This window comes from Sabethes cyaneus, chromosome 1 (genome assembly GCF_943734655.1).
Source record: "Sabethes cyaneus chromosome 1, idSabCyanKW18_F2, whole genome shotgun sequence".
Classification (NCBI taxonomy): Eukaryota; Metazoa; Arthropoda; class Insecta; order Diptera; family Culicidae; genus Sabethes; species Sabethes cyaneus.
The window spans coordinates 108,902,812-108,920,179 of NC_071353.1; the positions used below are offsets into that span (position 1 = coordinate 108,902,812).

Sequence of the window (17,368 nt, forward strand, 5' to 3'; positions counted from 1 at the left end):
CATAACTTACTTAGATGGCTTGCCGTCCTAAGACAAAGACTGTTAAAGTTTCTAAAATTTACTCAGTTGTGTGCTACCGCTCTCTAATTCCTCGAACACCAAGTACTCTCCGCCAGGTCTCGCTCCACCTAGTCTAACCATCTTTGATTTGAGGCAAACACCATCTTTTCAGGGTAGTTGTCCGGCATTCTTACAAACATGCCCGGCCATCGTATCCGTCCAGCTTTAGCCACCTTTTGGATACTGGGTTCGCCATAGGGCTATTCGAGTTTATGGTTCATCATCCGCCTCCATACTCCGTTCTCTTGTAGGCCGCCGAAGATCGTTATTAGCACTCATCTTTCGAAAACTCCGAGCACTCGCAGGGCCTTCTTGAGCTGGACAATTTTATGGCCGTAGAGAACAAGCGTCTTGTATAGGGTACACTTTGTACAGGGGGTTAGTCTGCTCGATTGCCGCGGGATCTCTGTATTCACGACTCTTTTTGAGAATCTGCCGCAGTGTAAATATTTGATCCGTTGTACAACGTCCATCGGCGAAGCCGGCTTGATAAGTTCCTACAAATCTGTTCTGTCTGTTCCTTCAACTCTGTTGGCCGTTGGCTGTTGGTAGCCGAGGGCCAGCACCTCACCGTTTTGTAGAAACGCCGTGTGTCGCAGCTGGTGAATCTTTCCTCTGTGCCGGTAAGCACGCACTTTTCGTACTCGCGGTTTATTCATTCCTCTGCCCTAGTTTCTCTATACATTTCTCAGTTCTGACGTGTAGCGTGTTCGTCTCATCTGACACTCTCCGGCATTCAGCAGCGAACCAGTTGTTACGCTGTCTTCCACGCGGCATGTTTACCACCTCTCTCGCAAGTGTTTTAATGGTATCATAGAGGTTGTTCCACAGTCCACTTCTATCTTCTTCCCTTTCTTTTTACTATTCTGTGATTCGTTTTTTAAGCTTTCTGGCGTATTCCGCCGCCACGCCATCTGCCGTCATCTGCTGGATGTGGAAACGTGGTGTCCTCTCAGTGCGAGCCTTCGTCGCGTTCGACAACCTTGCGTGAATCTTACACATAACGCGATAGCGGACAGAGTCGTTATTTGGTCCCCAAAAGGACCGTACATCGATGACATCCGAAAAGCGTCGACCGTCAATCAGTGCACAATCGATCTGAGAGCTACTGTGTACTAGGTGTGTTTCCAAATATTCAGACTTGGAAAGTATGTGCTACAGATGGCCATTCCTCTGGCCGCGCCGAAATTTATGAGCTTCAGACCTTTCCCATTAGTCGACAGTTGAAAGCTAAGTCTCAAAATGACAGGACGGAAGATTTCCTCCCTCCCGATCTGCGCATTTGCATCTCCGATGATGATTTTCACGTCAATTTTGGGAACTCGCCATAAGTCCTCTCGAGTCTGTCGTAGAACTCGTCCTTGGTATAATCGGATTTATCATTTGTCGGCGCGTATACGCTGACTAGGCTGTAATAGAAGAATTTGCCTTATTTCTCAACACACACATACGGTCATCTACGGGCCTTCACCGGGCAACTCGTTGGTACGAACGAAGCCAACTACGAAACTCCATGTTCTATTTTTACCACCATTGTTGCAGATGTGGTACTTGGAAGAAGTCCCGTCTACTGCATAGAACTTCCTTTCGCTGGAATTTGATCACTAATTAATTTCCTAAATAGCAGCGATGTCAACTCCGAGTCGATGTGGCTCTCGAGCAAGCAAGCCAGCTCGTGCCGGTTCATGAAGACTTTGGATATTCCAGACACTATAAGTTTCCAATCGTTATACATTAATCGTTTCCTTATTTTGTGCCGTTGATCGCCCAGATGCTGGTCTACCAAGCCAGTCGTCATGTGTTCGAATCTCGGCTGACGGGATGTGCTAGATAGAGCCACTAGAATCATTGCACTAGTCCTGTAATTGTCCTGTAACCGGCGGAAACTAAGGTTGTATGCGGATAGAGAAGGAGGCACTAATACAAATGCTGACTGAAAACTCTCCGCCTGTAAGCATGTCCAAAAGAATCAGCTACTACCAACAACCAGAGCAGCGGGTCCAAAGCCCCTAAAACGAAGATGTTTGCAATAGCTATTACCCATGGCTATTACGTAAAGATTTGAATGGATACCCCCCTAAGCTAAAGTGTCGTGCGACCCACGCCGAGTGATGGACGATGTGGAAGGGTTAACATATACCGCAAACCGAACCTGTGGAGTTTCCGGGTGCCCTCCACTATTATTTACCCTTGCTGCATTTAGCCGGTCACTGATACAGTGGACCTCCTCTTATCGTGCTACTCGTGGGATTTCTATGGAAAACCTTAACACTAACAAACCACTAGGCTCCGGCAGCCTCTCACTGCCAGAAACTAATGTTTTGAAGAAGTAGGTAATGAGTATAAGGGAGAAACAGACAATGAACGCTAGCGCGACGTTCGGTACTGTTCCATGCCTATCCTGAACCCGCCGACTCGTTGCGAGTCGGCAGATGAAGAAAGACGGAATAAACAGCATAACCAGATACGGACCTGAAATTAAAGATCCAGTTGGGAATGACGTTTCATGGAAACGTAAGCGAACCAAAGCTCAGAAAAGGAAAAGGGAAAAGTCTACTTACTTCTGGGCTTCCTGCAAAGTGGGTACGGTAGCAAGTGAAGGGTGCCCACGGTAAAATTACAACACACTCAAATTGCATTAACTTTTGACCCGTTGGGTAAAATCAACTGAAAATTTGCATGGAGAAGGTTCAAAGTGCATTTTTATACTGTGTGAGTCTTTTTAATCAGGTGGGCAAAGACCTACTGCAAAGGATAACTTTAATGTTCCAGAGAACCTCCAAAAACAGAATATGTCGAACTTTGCCAAGAAATTCTTGATTCGGCAAGCAATTTGTTTATGTGGAAAACGTGGTACACCCTTCGCGACCCCTGTACCACAAACATAGACAGGCGTGTTTGAAAGAGTGTCTCCAAAAGCGATTTCTTCCTCTTCTGAAGTCTCACAACTGTCCTACGATCTTCTGGAAGGATTCGAATTCATGCCATTGTGCAAAGGCCGTGGTGGCCAATAATGCCGATTTCATGCCGAAAGATAATAACCCCTCAAGTATACCGGTGCTGCGGCCAACCGAGATATACTAAGTTATTTTGAAGCAGAATCTTCTGAAACATCCTAAAGTAGTTAAAAAAGTTGAAGAAATGAAGAATGTATGGGTAAATATGCAAACCATGTCGATTTTGAGGTTGTGCAAGATCTCTTGGATGAGGGTAAGGCATGGGCATGGGTTCAAATCCCCCCCCAGACGAAAATTTGTTTTGCACTATGAAGCTTGAAATTTCTGCTACCAATTGCTTAGAGCACAGGAAAATTTACGGGAATAGTTGTACGATCCTCGTTGTCGTGGTCTGTAGCATAGACCTCATGCTGCTTCAACTAGTCGGCTGCATGCAACTCAATCTTGGGTTACTCGTCACCTATTTCCCAGGCATTTCAGAAGGCGCAAATCGCAAGACCAAGTTGAGTCATCTCGCACGTAGGGTCCCTCTGTTCTGGGTGCCCGTGGGGTTGTTAAATAGAACCGTTTTCCTTACGACTGTCCGGTCCCCCGTAGTTTACCGTATGCTTCACTAGATGTCCGATAGTAATCTCCCCTCTAATCTCTATTAAATTGTGTCTGCTGCTCATGATTCATATACACTAGAGTGTCCCAAAATAGCACTATGTCAGAAAACCCGGGGGCTCACCCCCCAAATGATAGCTTAGGGTGTCACAACAAAACTTTTATATGACGTCAACATTGGTTGCCGCGATTTAGGGGTCGCACATTTGAGTTTTATGGAAAAATGGCAATTTTCAGGAGTAAATTCAAAAAAATATTTTTAGAAATGTTATAATAGATGAAACAAGGTACCTAACTATTTTTTTCACAATCATTGGGACCTAATACATCCATAAAAAAGTTATGGTGGCATGTCTGGAGTCATATTTGGTTACAAAAATTTATTGAATTTGGCAAAAATTTAAAACTTTCGAAATTTCATTTAATTACACGTCAAAACAGGGTATCAAACAGTGTCTTAGAGCAACGTAACTATACTGTATAGATGGGAAATTTTATGACGAACAACTTTGCCGAGGAAAGTAAGGATGTATCTTTAAATCTCGCTGAGATATTCACCGTTTTCTGGAGGCGGAACAAATCACATCTCTGTAATTTTCAAATTGTAGCAGTTTCAGGTGCAAGAGGTAAATGAAAAAACTTGAACTGTTTACTCTAAACGTCACTTACGTTTTTGATAAGAGGAAACATGCACCTTCCAAAAAATTTGGCACCATTTAGGCTCAAGTATCACTTCTAAAAAGGGCGTATTTATTTTAATAGGTGCTATGTTTGAGAAATTGTATCTCCTGAAACTAGGTTTGCTCCATAATGAAGCCTAAGCGTGAGTTTTTGAAAAATGAATTTTAAACATGAAAAAATAAAGACTGAAAAAAAATTCACTATGCTCCAAAGTCAGGAAAAAATGTAAAATTAAAATATTCAGGAAATGGTAACCTCGATTTATTTTTAGAAAAATAGTGGTGATTTGATACAATTTGAGACTTTTTCTGAAATGGAGCAACATTTATCAAAGGATTTTGTAGAACAACGACTTTTATGAATATTTTGTAACCTAAGATTTTTATTATATTTCTTATTACTATTCTTATATTTCTCTATATATTTCTCATATATGTATATGTAATTTGAATTTTAGAACAACTTCATATGTGCTTGACAACACGTGTTGTCGTAATTAGCTTCTAAACGTTCACGTTCAGTTGTGTTGTAATTAGCTTCTAAATGCAGCCGTATTTAGGATATTTAAAAAAAAGTTTAAAATATTTTATATTTTTATTATAAACGTGCCGTTTTCATATGTTATCCGCGTTATATTACCATGTTAGCAACTAGAATTAATATTTGCCTGAATACACCTTGCTGATTCTACCATCTACTGATAGTACAAAAAGGGTCAAAAAAAATTTCAGTGTTTATTTTTTCAGTTTGAAAAATTAATTTTCTACAACTCACGCTTAGGCATCATTTTGCAGCAACCCTAGTTTCGAGAGATACAATTTTTCAAACATAGTACCTATTAAAATAAATACGCCCTTTTTTAAAGTGATTCTTGAGCCTAAATGGTGCCAAATTCTGTGGAAGGTGCATATTTCTTCCTATCCAACACGTAGGTAACGTTTGAAAGACATACTTCAAGTTTTATCATTTACCTTTTTGACGTGGAACTACTAAAATTTGAAAATTACGAAAATATGTTTGGTCCCGCCTTCAGAAAAACGTGAATACCTCAGCGAGATTTGAAGATACGTCCATACTTTCTTTGGCAAAGTTGTTCGTCATAAATTTTCCCATCTATACAGTATAGGTACGTTACTCTGAGATAGTGTTCGATACCCTGTTTTGACGTTTATTTAAATGAAATTTCGAAAATTTTAAATTTTTGACAAATTCAATAAATTTTTGCAACCAAATATGACTCCAGACATGCCACCATAATTTTTTTATGAATGTATGAGATCCCAATGATTGTGAAAAAAATAGTTAGGTACTTTGTTTCATCTATTATAACATTTCTAAAAATATTATTTTGAATTTACTCCTGAAAAATGCCATTTTTTCATAAAACTCAAATGTGCGACCCCTAAATCGCGGCAACCAATGTTGACGTCATATAAAAGTTTTATTGTGACACCCTAAGCTATCATTTGAGGGGTGAGCCCCCGGATTTTCTGACATAGTGCTATTTTGGGACACTCTAATATACACGCAAATCTCGTTTCACGTCCACTATTATGGGACGTAAGAACAATCAGTCGGAGTGGCCGTTAATTCAAATTTTAGACGTAAAACGAGAAACAATAATTCCAATTCCGTACGTAGAAATATTGACGCAAAACGAAATCACGTAAAATAAATGGACGTAAAAAGAGATTCTATTATACCTCCGCCGCTCTCCACTTCCAGTTTTTGCTCCGTCAAATATTGTCGGCAAGTGCGGGCATATCCTCCGCGAGTATCGTCAAATCCATAAAAACTACCCGTCTAATAAAGCTATGTACTTTATCAGCATCGTACGGTGGCTATCGTTTGCTAGCGGATGGAAGCGTTTTGCGAAGGGCAAAGTAGTCTCGAGTTTCTGCTTAAATGCGTCGCAAGATCTCCTTATTTGTGTTAACCGCGGCCACCAGCGATCCCAACGATTACCGTCCACGAAAAGTGCACATTCGTCTCTTTGAGCCTCTACCATCATGCGAAGTTTCGGCCTACAATATCAAAGCCATCTGCGTAGCCAAGAAGTTTGCTACTTTCACTGAAAATTAAGTCTCTCGTTTCGATTTTGCTCACCGGATAACCTTCTCAATGTCTCAATGGCAATGTAGAAAAGCATGCAGCTTAAGCTTGCCAACTTGTCTCGACGTTTGCCGCGCCTGGAAGGGACTCGATCCTATTGACTCTAATAGTCTCTCCCAGCCAAGATTTGAATATACAACGTACCACGATAAAAACTGGGAGGCGCAATTGCAACATTTACCTACTTTCATATCATTTTGATTTTTTTGTGTCAAATGAAGAACCCGGAGTATAAACCAAAATAGCTTGTGATGTTTGAAAATAATTCCCCATTTCCTGGATAAACTCCTTAAGGTTAGGCTATGTCAATTTTTTTTTGTAAAACCCCCCCTAAGAAAAATTTCTGGCTACGCCCCTGGGGTAAGGCCAAAGTACCGGCATTCAGATACGGACGGAGGCGAAATTTAATAAAATAAAACCTCTGAGTTTAATTGTTTCATTTGATACCATGAAAGTTTGATGACAATCGGATAAAAACTCGAATTTTGCGAATTAATTTTGTGTGTTGCAATTTTACCATGGACACCCTTTACTAACTTAGTCTGACTCCATGTCAGGTATAACAGAGGATCGGCGCTGCCTAGCAGTGGAGGAAAGCCGAACTCTAAAAAACAGAAGGGGAGTCTATGCCCCCGAAATCGAGTGGGACAGGATGTGCGAAAGTGAACCCCCCATCCTGCTCGTGACGGAGAGATCTGAGTGAAGGCTACTAGTGAAACCCAGAAGCATCCCATGGACTCCATGGACTGGTGTCTCCTACAACGAGACTCTGTAGGTCAGATCATTGGAATCTTCTCTGAGGACTATCCCAGCACTGAACTGAGCTATTTAAGCCCAGCACGGTTCAGCTAGATTCAACACAGGATGCATTGACAATAATAGCAACAGAACAAAAACGAAATGAGCAGGTTAAACACAAATTCTTTAACTTTTCGTACAGGTCCGAGGATACCTGGAAATACCAGGAAACCTCGGATTGGTTAAAGAAGGTGGTTCCCAGCCCCAGCCACAGCAAGACTTGTTGCTCTGGACGCAAAAATATTTCGCATCCAGAAATTCTTCATGCTTTCTTTCCACAAAGTGCGACATTCAATGACGAGAGACTCAAGAGACTCATAGAGATTCGAAACGATAATCACGTTACTGACAAATGGTGAATTCTGCAGCGATCAAATCCGAATGGAATACTTGGGAAATGATCGCAAACTGTAGATGAAGTTTCTGTACGTCAGCTCGTACGAATCACATGCTATGGATCACAGATCACAGGACATGGAGGTTAAAATTTGTGAAACCAGTACTAGCGAGTGAAGGAGGATAGGACTCCGCTGGTACTGAGTCTCAAAGCTCCAAGAATCCTAATAATCAGGTTACCAATGGGGCCAATAGTGCAAAACAGGGCGTTGCGGAACTAAAATAGTGGTCCACAATTGGTCCAAAAAACTCTAGTAAGATCCGTGACAAAACAGTGGTGCCAGCTCCCCCTACATCCAAAGCGAATTCGGATCCTAGTGAATACACATCTCCGGAGATTTCGTCTTTCCCAGAAGCCAGCGCGTGAAAAATTCATAAATTTCAGAACACTAGAGTGCTGCAGATAAAGCTCAATAATGCGAAAGCGACATCACGCGTACTTTTCAGGAGGTCCAGGACGCTGTGGACTTGGCCCTGATTCAAGAGCCCTGGGTCTACGGAGCAAGAACACAAGGTATCCTAACATGTACATGTAAGTTAATCTATGATGGCAAGCATGACTCTCCGAGAGTCAATGCAAACATTACAAGGCAACTGGAAGGGCTCAATGCAAACTAGGAGGGCTGTCAACTGCAACCGAAGGATGCCCATCAGGAGGAGTTCTCATACCCTTTCTTAATCTTCCAGGAACCTGAGGGGTAAATGGTTTCGAAGTTGTGGCTTTCGATGATGACTTAGTCCTAGAACCAATTACGTAAATTTTAGAAATGTAGTTTCCATGCGATTAGGAGTCAAACTAGCAAAGTACTAACGTTAATGACGATACGTGTTTTATGGGTTACTCTAGGAGGGTAAGCAAGAAATAAATTTATATCGAGCAATGAAAACTTTTTACTCGACTTCGACTACATTCGATCAATAAAAACATTGTGCAACGAACCGAGAGCACCTTTCTCGGTTTATGCAACAGCGCAATCACGATAAGCAATCACATTCGTTTGCCGTGAACCATCAACAGCAGCGCGAACGCTGAAAATTATGAACATTAGCCGCACACGTGGTGTCCTCGTACGGGTTCGTGTTCCTTGTGTGGACAAGGACATTATTTTTTCCTTCCACGCTTTGTGCAACGACCATGCATCGCAGTCGTCATATGCTAGTATGCGCTCGTATCATAAATTAGGTAACGATAACAGTAACGTAAAAAGTTCTCTATTTGAACCATTTCGGAGCAGATCGATTGTTGATGTTATGGCCCGCAAGACGACGGACCATGACCGAAGCTTCCTTTAGTTTCAAGAAAATTCTTTTTGTAATTGTTGTAATTGTAATAGTTTATAATTCTTTTTTGTAATTTACATTTATTTTTCGTTTAAAACAATTTCCGGATTATACAGGTTGCTGGGGAATTGGTAACATAAGTTCACTCGCACATTGACATCAAGTAAGGTGGTTGGTTAGTTGCATCGTAACACGCTAAAATGACATTAAAAGCTATTGTTTAGCATTGCACTTTGAATTACTTGCCACTGGGTAGCCTAATTGCCAGGTTCACGGCGGTGTCCCTGTACAATGCCTGTGCTTAAATACTGCATATGCGAATACAACGTTTTGATGAAATCCCATTGAATTATAACTCAAACTGTTCTCAAAACCTTGAGCAATGTTCACGCATTTCCCTGTAGGGGAAGTTCTTAATCAAATGGAATAAAAAGATAATAGAAATTACCCATTCCAGCATTATCACGAGACAACATGGCTATCTATTTTCACTGTATGAATTGGTTCATGCTTCAGTAAATATAACTAATCACTTGTAGCCAGTTATTTACCAACAATTTGTAAAAATAAAAACTGATTTGAAGACTAAAAATGGTTGCTCATGGTGTCTCGTAACGCTGGAATGAATGTAAGCGGTCTTAAATTACTTCCTTGTGGTTTTTGGAAAAATCAGGAATAGTACGGCAGCATCAAATTTATGGAATGCTGCTACGTCAAATAATGGCACCGCAATTGGTTTCAATCGATAAATTGTTTCTGGGGAGGCGACGAATCGTATCTACATTCGTAGTCCTACGTCAAGCCTGTATCACTAGATTTACAAACCCGTCCGATCTCCCCATTTCAAGCACTTGTGATCGGTTATTGAGTGTGCTTTTAGGGGGATAAAAAGTACCTTGAAATTAGTGTCGCTTGTTGAAATTTGATACAAACAACCAAGATTTGACCTTTTCAATGAAATGACCTTAGAATTAAGAACCTAGGTTGATGTTATGTCAAGTAAATAAATCATGTCATGTTAAATAAATTAGTTGAAAACTTTTTTTTTAAGTTTTGTGAGCGACATAGATCTAATATTATCGTTTTTTGACATTCGAGCAAACTTATCAGTTTGTGTGTGACTCTCACATTTGCACCTTGGCAAATTGTTTCACCGCAGAACATAGTACTTTTCGTTGTGTAATTTAAAGATAAACCTAAAAGGCATGATTCATCGGAGCCCTTTCGCTTACATTTTGCAGCCTCTTTATATGTATTACGTTGAAAACGATATAAAAGTTAGATCGGACTTGCTGTTACCTGACGTATTGTACAACTAGTGTTCCTATGTACCGTGAATCACTATGAATAGTAATTGTCAAGGGGAATGTTTTTATGTAACAGACGAGTTTAAGTTCGCAGTTTAATGAAGGAAAGTCAACCGAGCAATTATTCCAATAGTCGATTCTCGTTCGATATTTTTCTGTATCGGTCGAGGCTCTTTAGCTTTCACGTTCGAACCGTTCGTAACCTTAGATCGAAAAATAAAAAACATGAATCATACCTACGGTTGTGCAACATAGCACAAATGAATTAAAATTTAAAAAATGAAAGTGAAATAAAAACAACACATAAAAGGTGTACAAGCTGCCAGTGGAGCATAAGTGTATGCCCCGGAAAGAGATGGGCATTTTGCACAGAGGTAATGAAAAATCTCTATCTCTTTGTTAAATGAAAGGTAACTAGCAGCGCCAATAGAAAATGTTTACACATTTTAGCTACTTTATGACAACATAAGGAAATGTGTTTTTTTCCGTTCATTACACAAAAGTAATTAGTCACTCAGTAATTTTCAGACATTAAATAGTTAATCTAAAATAAAAATGAATGACAGCTACGACCCGCGGCATAGTAATAATTATTAAACAAAAGAGTTAAGAAAACTACTGAGAACAGTTTTCTTAACTCTATTGTTTAATTTTATTATTTAGCTTAATTTTAAGCATGTAGGTACTTTAACAGAAAAAAATGATTATTTTTTATAACACGAAGTTTTCTGCTACAAAAGAAAGCTACACTGTGATCAAAACAGTGCTTTGATGCTACTACTTTTTTACTGTGCTTTCTAACCGGTCAATTTCAAACAACTAACATTGCATGCCACTTTGCATGCAAGATCTTGCTGGCTTCACTGCGAAAAAAAAACAGAGGAAAAAACTGAGTTACCCACCCACATGTGTCATGACAGGTAAGTAAAACGGCTGGACGCCAATAGGGTGTGAGAAAAAAGAAACAAAGAAAAAAAAAACACAGTAGGAAAATAACACTTACCATTTACCACGTTGAGCCTGCTGATTGCACCTTGTGTAGCATTCTGTTTTGAGCGATGAATGTAGTAGTTCGAGTAGTCGCGGCAGCAGCAGTAGAAGTGTTGACGCAAATGTACGTAGGAGGAACATTCGTCACATTCGATGATGACGGTTTTGCAAGCAAACCACAGTTGTCGATGATCGCAGCAACGATGATTCCCATGCGAGCCCGTAGCGTTCGTTGGCCGTCATTGTAGGCATGGTTAAGGGCGACGAAGACATCGATGTCGGTGATTATGGGTTGAAGTTGAAATAAAAAGAAGATGAAAAAAAAAACGAATCATATCATTAGTACAGTGTGTTGCATGACAACGCCGCGGTGGCAAATGTAGTAAAACTTAAAGTTTCACCTATAAGAGTAAATATAAACAAACGAAGAATGAGAGAAGGACAGACACTGCTACAAAACCAAAATAAGTTCGTTGAATAATAGCTTGTATGAGGTACTTAACCAACCGAAATAATGAAACAAAGTGCACAGAAATTGAAACCCCACTCAAAAGTGCATTTGGTACATCTTAGTACCAATTTATGGTCATTTTTAAAAATAATATAGACAATTTACTTAATGTATTATTATTACAACTTCTATTTAAACCTTGAAAAGTTATGTTTAATAAAGGCAGTGCTTGCAAATAGGGTGCTAAATTCCATCGTAGTAAGGAAAGACACATCAATTTTCATCATTTCTTGGATGAATTTTAACAAATAATCCAAGAGCTTTTGTACTGAGTTGATTCAAAGATATACTTACCCTCTGATCCGTGCACTTTAATTGTACTAAAAACGATTATTATAAGCAATTTATTGAAATTACGCCTCTGACTTTACTTTTATTATTCGGATGCGTTTTCAAATTCGTTCATCAAAATTTTCCTTCGTCCGAACCAAAAATCACAACAATGTTTACGAATTGAGCACGCATGTATTTGTGTAGGACGGCATGCAATATTTCCCCCTGAAGCATAACGACAATGTGTCACGTGAGTTACTTTCATTTGACGGGAATTCAAACGATTTGTTTTAAGAACGGCTAGAAATAGACTGAAGTCGCTTTTTACGCGGTTTTTTTACACGGTTTTTTTACGCGACTATTTTTACGCGAATTTCGGAATTTACGCGGTTTTTTTACGCGAATTTCGGAATTTACGTGGTTTTTATTTACGCGAATTTCGGAATTTACGCGGTTTTTTACGCGATTTTCGGAATTTACGCGGTTTTTTACGCGATTTTCGGAACTTACGGATTTTTTTACGCGAATTTCGGAATTTACGCGGTTTTTTTACGCGATTCATTTTATGAATGACGGGAATTCAAACGATTTCTTTTAAGAACGGTTAGAAATAGACTGAAGTCGCTTTTTACGCGACTATTTTTACGCGAATTTTGGAATTTACGCGTTTTTTACGCGAATTTCGGAATTTACGTGGTTTTTTTACGCGAATTTCGGAATTTACGGGGTTTCTTACGCGATTTTCGGAATTTACGCGTTTTTTTTACGCGAATTTCGGAATTTACACGGTTTTTTTACGCGATTTTCGGAATTTACGCGGATGTGCTCAAAACGTCTATTTTTTCGCGTAGTGTTGAAATACACAAAGTTTTTTTTACGCAAAATTTTGGTTTTTTTTATGCGAATTTCGGAATTCACGCCGTTTTTTTACGCGATTTTCGGGATTTACGCGGTTTTTTACGCGAATTTCGGAATTTACGCGGTTTTGATTTACGCGGGACGTAACCTTCGCGTAAAAAGCGACTTGAGTGTATTACGCTTTAGGCGAGCAATCGAAGTATTGAGGTGATCGACTAGGCCCTTCATGAAACTAGAGCAATGAAGTAATTTGTGGTTTCGTCACTAACGCGAATGACATTAGCTGAGGCTCGATTATGTTGGAGTGCGAGGGGAGCAAAGAGCAGAGGAGATATTGTTGATATTATTTCTATTGCCAGGGCCACAGCTAATGTCAAAAAATCTTTATATGTGTGCGGGGTCAAATACTTTATCGAACGTCCCGTACACTGCGAATGCATGTACACAGTATCTATACCTATAAAAATGGATTTCTGTCTGTCTGTCGGGATGTTCCTTATAGAATCGAAAACTACTGAACCAATCGGCGTGAAAATTTGCATGTAGAGGTTTTTGGGGCCAGGGAAAGTTCTTATGATGGTTAGAGACCCCTCCGCCCACTAAGAGGGGAGGCTCCCATACAAACGAAATACAACTTTCCTCGTAACTCGAGAACTAATCAATCAAATGGAACCATATTTGGCATGTGGGTGTTTTTGGAGGCATGCATTTTTTCTATGATGAATTAGGATCCCTTACATTTTTAGGAGGAGGGCTCCCATACAAATGAAATACAAATTTTTTCACAACTTCAGAACTAATGAAGCAAATGGAACCAAATTTAACATATGGGTGTTTTTGTAGGCAATTTTTTTTCTATGGTGAATTGAGACCCCTCCTCTCTTTAGGAGGGGAATTATGACTCCTCTCCCATTTAAGAGGGGGGAGGGGCTTCCATACAAATGAAATACAAATTTCTTCATAACGCGAGAACTAATCAAACAAATGGAACCAAATTTGGCATATGAACGTTTTTGGAGGCAAGAATTTTTTCTATGGTGAATTAGGACCCCTTCCCACTTTAGGAGGGGGGGGGGCTCCTATACAAATGAAATACAAATTGTGGGTGTTTTTGGAGGCAAGAGTTTTTTCTATGATGAATTGGGACCCCTTACCTTTTTAGGAGGGGGGCCTCCCATGCAACTGAAATACAAATTTCCTCATAACTCCAGAACCAAATTTGGCATATGGGGGGTTTTGGAGGCAGGAATTTTTTTCATGATGGTTTGAAATCCCTCAGCCCCGCGGTAGGGGGATAAGGACTCTCATATAAACAAAAAAGAAATTTTTGCGTAATTCAAAAACTAATCGAACTCGAGAAATTTAAGACACTTTCATGAAACATTAGTCAATAACAAAACCACCAGAAACTATCAATAGTAACATTAGATGATTCAGGGCGAGACGGACACAGGCCGCGAGTGTTGCCGGCGACCTGCCTCTAACGCCGGCCACTGCGGGAGGCAGCCCCCCGTAGAGATCACCTCTATCTAGGTTTATTTATTTTCCTAGATCTACTGACCTCTATTACTTTCCTTCAGTTGGGTCACCTCTGCGAAATGGTACTTTCTACGAAAAGATTTTCCGTGAAATGGTACATCCCGTGTAAGATTTTTCGCGATATGGTATTCTGCGAAAATCTATATTCCGCGTTATGGTCAACCGAGAATTGGTGTTCCACAAAATGGTATTCGGCGAAATGGTTTGTAACGATGGCGAATATTAAAGTGCTATTTGCTTTATTTTATCAGGCTAAGCAATGGGAGGAGTTGTTTTCTATTTTACTGTGAGGAAAATTTGTATATTAAAACACCAATGAACTCCTCAGAAACTTGCAAAACTCGAGATTGTGAGAAAGGTCATCCGAGATTCAAGATTTATGTACAATACAGTAAAATTTGTGGCAATACGAAGTTTGTCGGGTCAGCTAGTAATTAATATATATATAGAATTCCAGTGTCGCTGGGGTTTCATGGATATTTTGGTGGCAAACATGTTACTGGTTCGTGTCTTGGAGACGGGAACAACTCTGTCAAATTGCCCAATAGAAAATATTTCCTGCCGACGAAATACCCCGAAACGACCAAATCGGGTGATTTGTCCTACGTGATTTACGGAAACGCAGGAAGGATTATTTAATGGGTTGTCTTTTCAGTTTGACAATCAGATTCCCGTTTCGAATCGAGCACTCACACATATGCGCATACAACAGCGTTACGCATACAGCGACACTGGCATTCTAGATTTATTGATTCTACTATGTACACAATCGGAAAGTGATGCCAAATTGATCATCTCATTGTTTCCGAGTTTTTATGTTGTAATATTTTTTGTCTAACTACAGAATCTCCCCGCTAATCTGACACCCAATAATCTTACGACTCAATAATCCGGAAAATCCCGAAATAAATGCATTGCACATAGTTTCTTTTAATCGAACACTGTCTTTGTTAGGCTTTCGTTTGAATTAAGATGGTACTCTTTCTAGCTTAATGTACATGGTCAATGATGCTCCTTTTAACGACATTCTATTTTTACAGGACCTCATTTTTGTCATCGCTTTTCTCAATAGACGTTCTTGCGCTTATATCGAAACCGACCAAGAATTTAGAAGAGTTTTACTGTTAAATTGAGTATTATCTTTTCAAAATGACCCCACACTTTACCCATATTTACCCACACTGACATTATTTTGACTCCCGGATAAACGAGTCACAATTCGATGATCCAGCCAAGACCAAAAATATACTGCGTTGTGCAACGGCAGGTGGGGCTCGCGCCCCCCGCTCTTTCGGTTAGTACTCGAATGATTTATTCACTAAACTACTGCCGCCCGTAATATTAGGAGTTTTGTTTTATTCTCCCAATTCTATCATTTCCCGTATACGCACCGGAGACTCCTAACGACGATATTAAAGACGCCTAGCGCCAAACAGTCTTTAGAGAAAATGTGTATTTTAACATACCGAAAAACTTTGTAGAACATTGGATAGCAATAAAAAAAATCATGTGCAAAGCTATTGAGCATAGGATTGATTTTCAAGTGCTTTTTTAAATACATCATTATATTTCGCAACAAGTAAGAGAGAGATAGTTACTATTTTCAGCAAAGCTACTTATTTTACTATGTTCTACAGGTTTCTGAAAGAATTTCTATTCAAATTATTTAAAAAAAAGTTTGTATCATCCCGATAGGTGAATTCAAGGTCACCCTATTAGTGTAGAAAGATGCGCTATATTTTACTAATAAACTTCTCCATAGACACCATCCTTGAAAAATTACGCATTTTCTACCCAATTGCTAATGTCCGCTTTTTTGTGATTCTGGACCACTGTGCAACCGTAGCACGATAGTCCAAAAGCGTGAAAAGTAGAACTTTGTTCTTAGCGTCTTTTGTTTTCATTTTAGCAGTATTATGACTTCGGAACTTTTGTTCGTAGAAATACCTCGCATAATCTGAAACTGTCAAAAGTTATCCATGGCTTACTATGATAAAAATAAAAAAATAACTTTTCTGCGATGGAGAACACGGACAGAGTTTCTTCGGAAAAGTTGTAGAAAACATAAAGGCAAACAAATTTGCTTAAGAAATGATATTTCTATCTCTGTCGGGCGTAGAGATACAGAACATTTTTTGTAAGTACTTGAAAAATTAATTTTTCGTGCATAGCTATTGTTGGTTGCATTTTACAAGAACATATTGTTCTAAGCAATTATCGATGCACCCAAAACACATGTTTCTACAAAAGGCCGTAAATTTCTAGGACCTTTCTTAACAAAGTTATTGATTTATTTAAGCTTTATTTTTCTTTGAATAAGATGGAGTAAGTGGATATATCAAATCAGTACTTCACCTTGCAGCTTAGGTCAGATACTACAAACTCGCATGGGTGCCGCTTGTCCCCACCCTCCCATATTAGGGTACGGTTAGCATATGTTTTATGTGCCATAAGCTCCAGACATATCTTCGGAATCGTACATCCGTTCCAAATTCTGTTCAATAGAATTCTTTTAGGCCACAAATCTTTGCGTTTATTAGTTATTCAGTCAAATCGCTCCAGGCATTTTCTAAAAGCAGATGGTTATTGTTATATTTTCACTACTGAGACTGTTATGCGTTTATTTGTAACTTGTGACTGACATAGTTTGATATTTTCAAAATTTTGGGAACAAACATAACGTTACTGTTTGGAATATTGAAAGCATGAACAATTTAAAGATGATCCCCAGGCTTATCCCCAAAGTGGTGAAAATCACACGGAATTCTTATGCATTTATGGGCAGTAATACCGCCCAGTTAGCTTCGAGGTACGATGCTGGTCTAACAAGCTAGTCGTCGTATGTTCGAATCTCGGCTAGGCGGTGCTTGCTAGATAGAGTCAGTAGGATTATTACACTGGCCCCGTAATTTTCCTGTACTCTATCAGCCGGCTGCGAAGTCTGTCGATAAAGAAGGGTAATGTCTAATGACGGTTTAAGCCCACGGCTTTGCTTTTAT

General features: G+C 39.6%; 1 protein-coding gene across 6 annotated transcripts in view; it reads right to left on the reverse strand.

Annotated features, from left to right (window-relative positions):
• The window catches only part of LOC128733096 (kinesin-like protein Klp10A), a 155,074-nt gene that overhangs the window by 30,473 nt on the left and 107,233 nt on the right, over positions 1 to 17,368 (reverse strand). For all 6 annotated transcript variants that reach the window (XR_008411861.1, XM_053826708.1, XM_053826705.1 and 3 more), the window contains one exon: positions 11,202 to 11,244. Coding sequence is in view for 5 of the 6 variants with exons in the window: in XM_053826708.1 (XP_053682683.1) it covers positions 11,202 to 11,244 (43 nt within the window). In the remaining variant the exon portion in view is untranslated. The remainder of the gene's footprint in view (positions 1 to 11,201; positions 11,245 to 17,368) is intronic.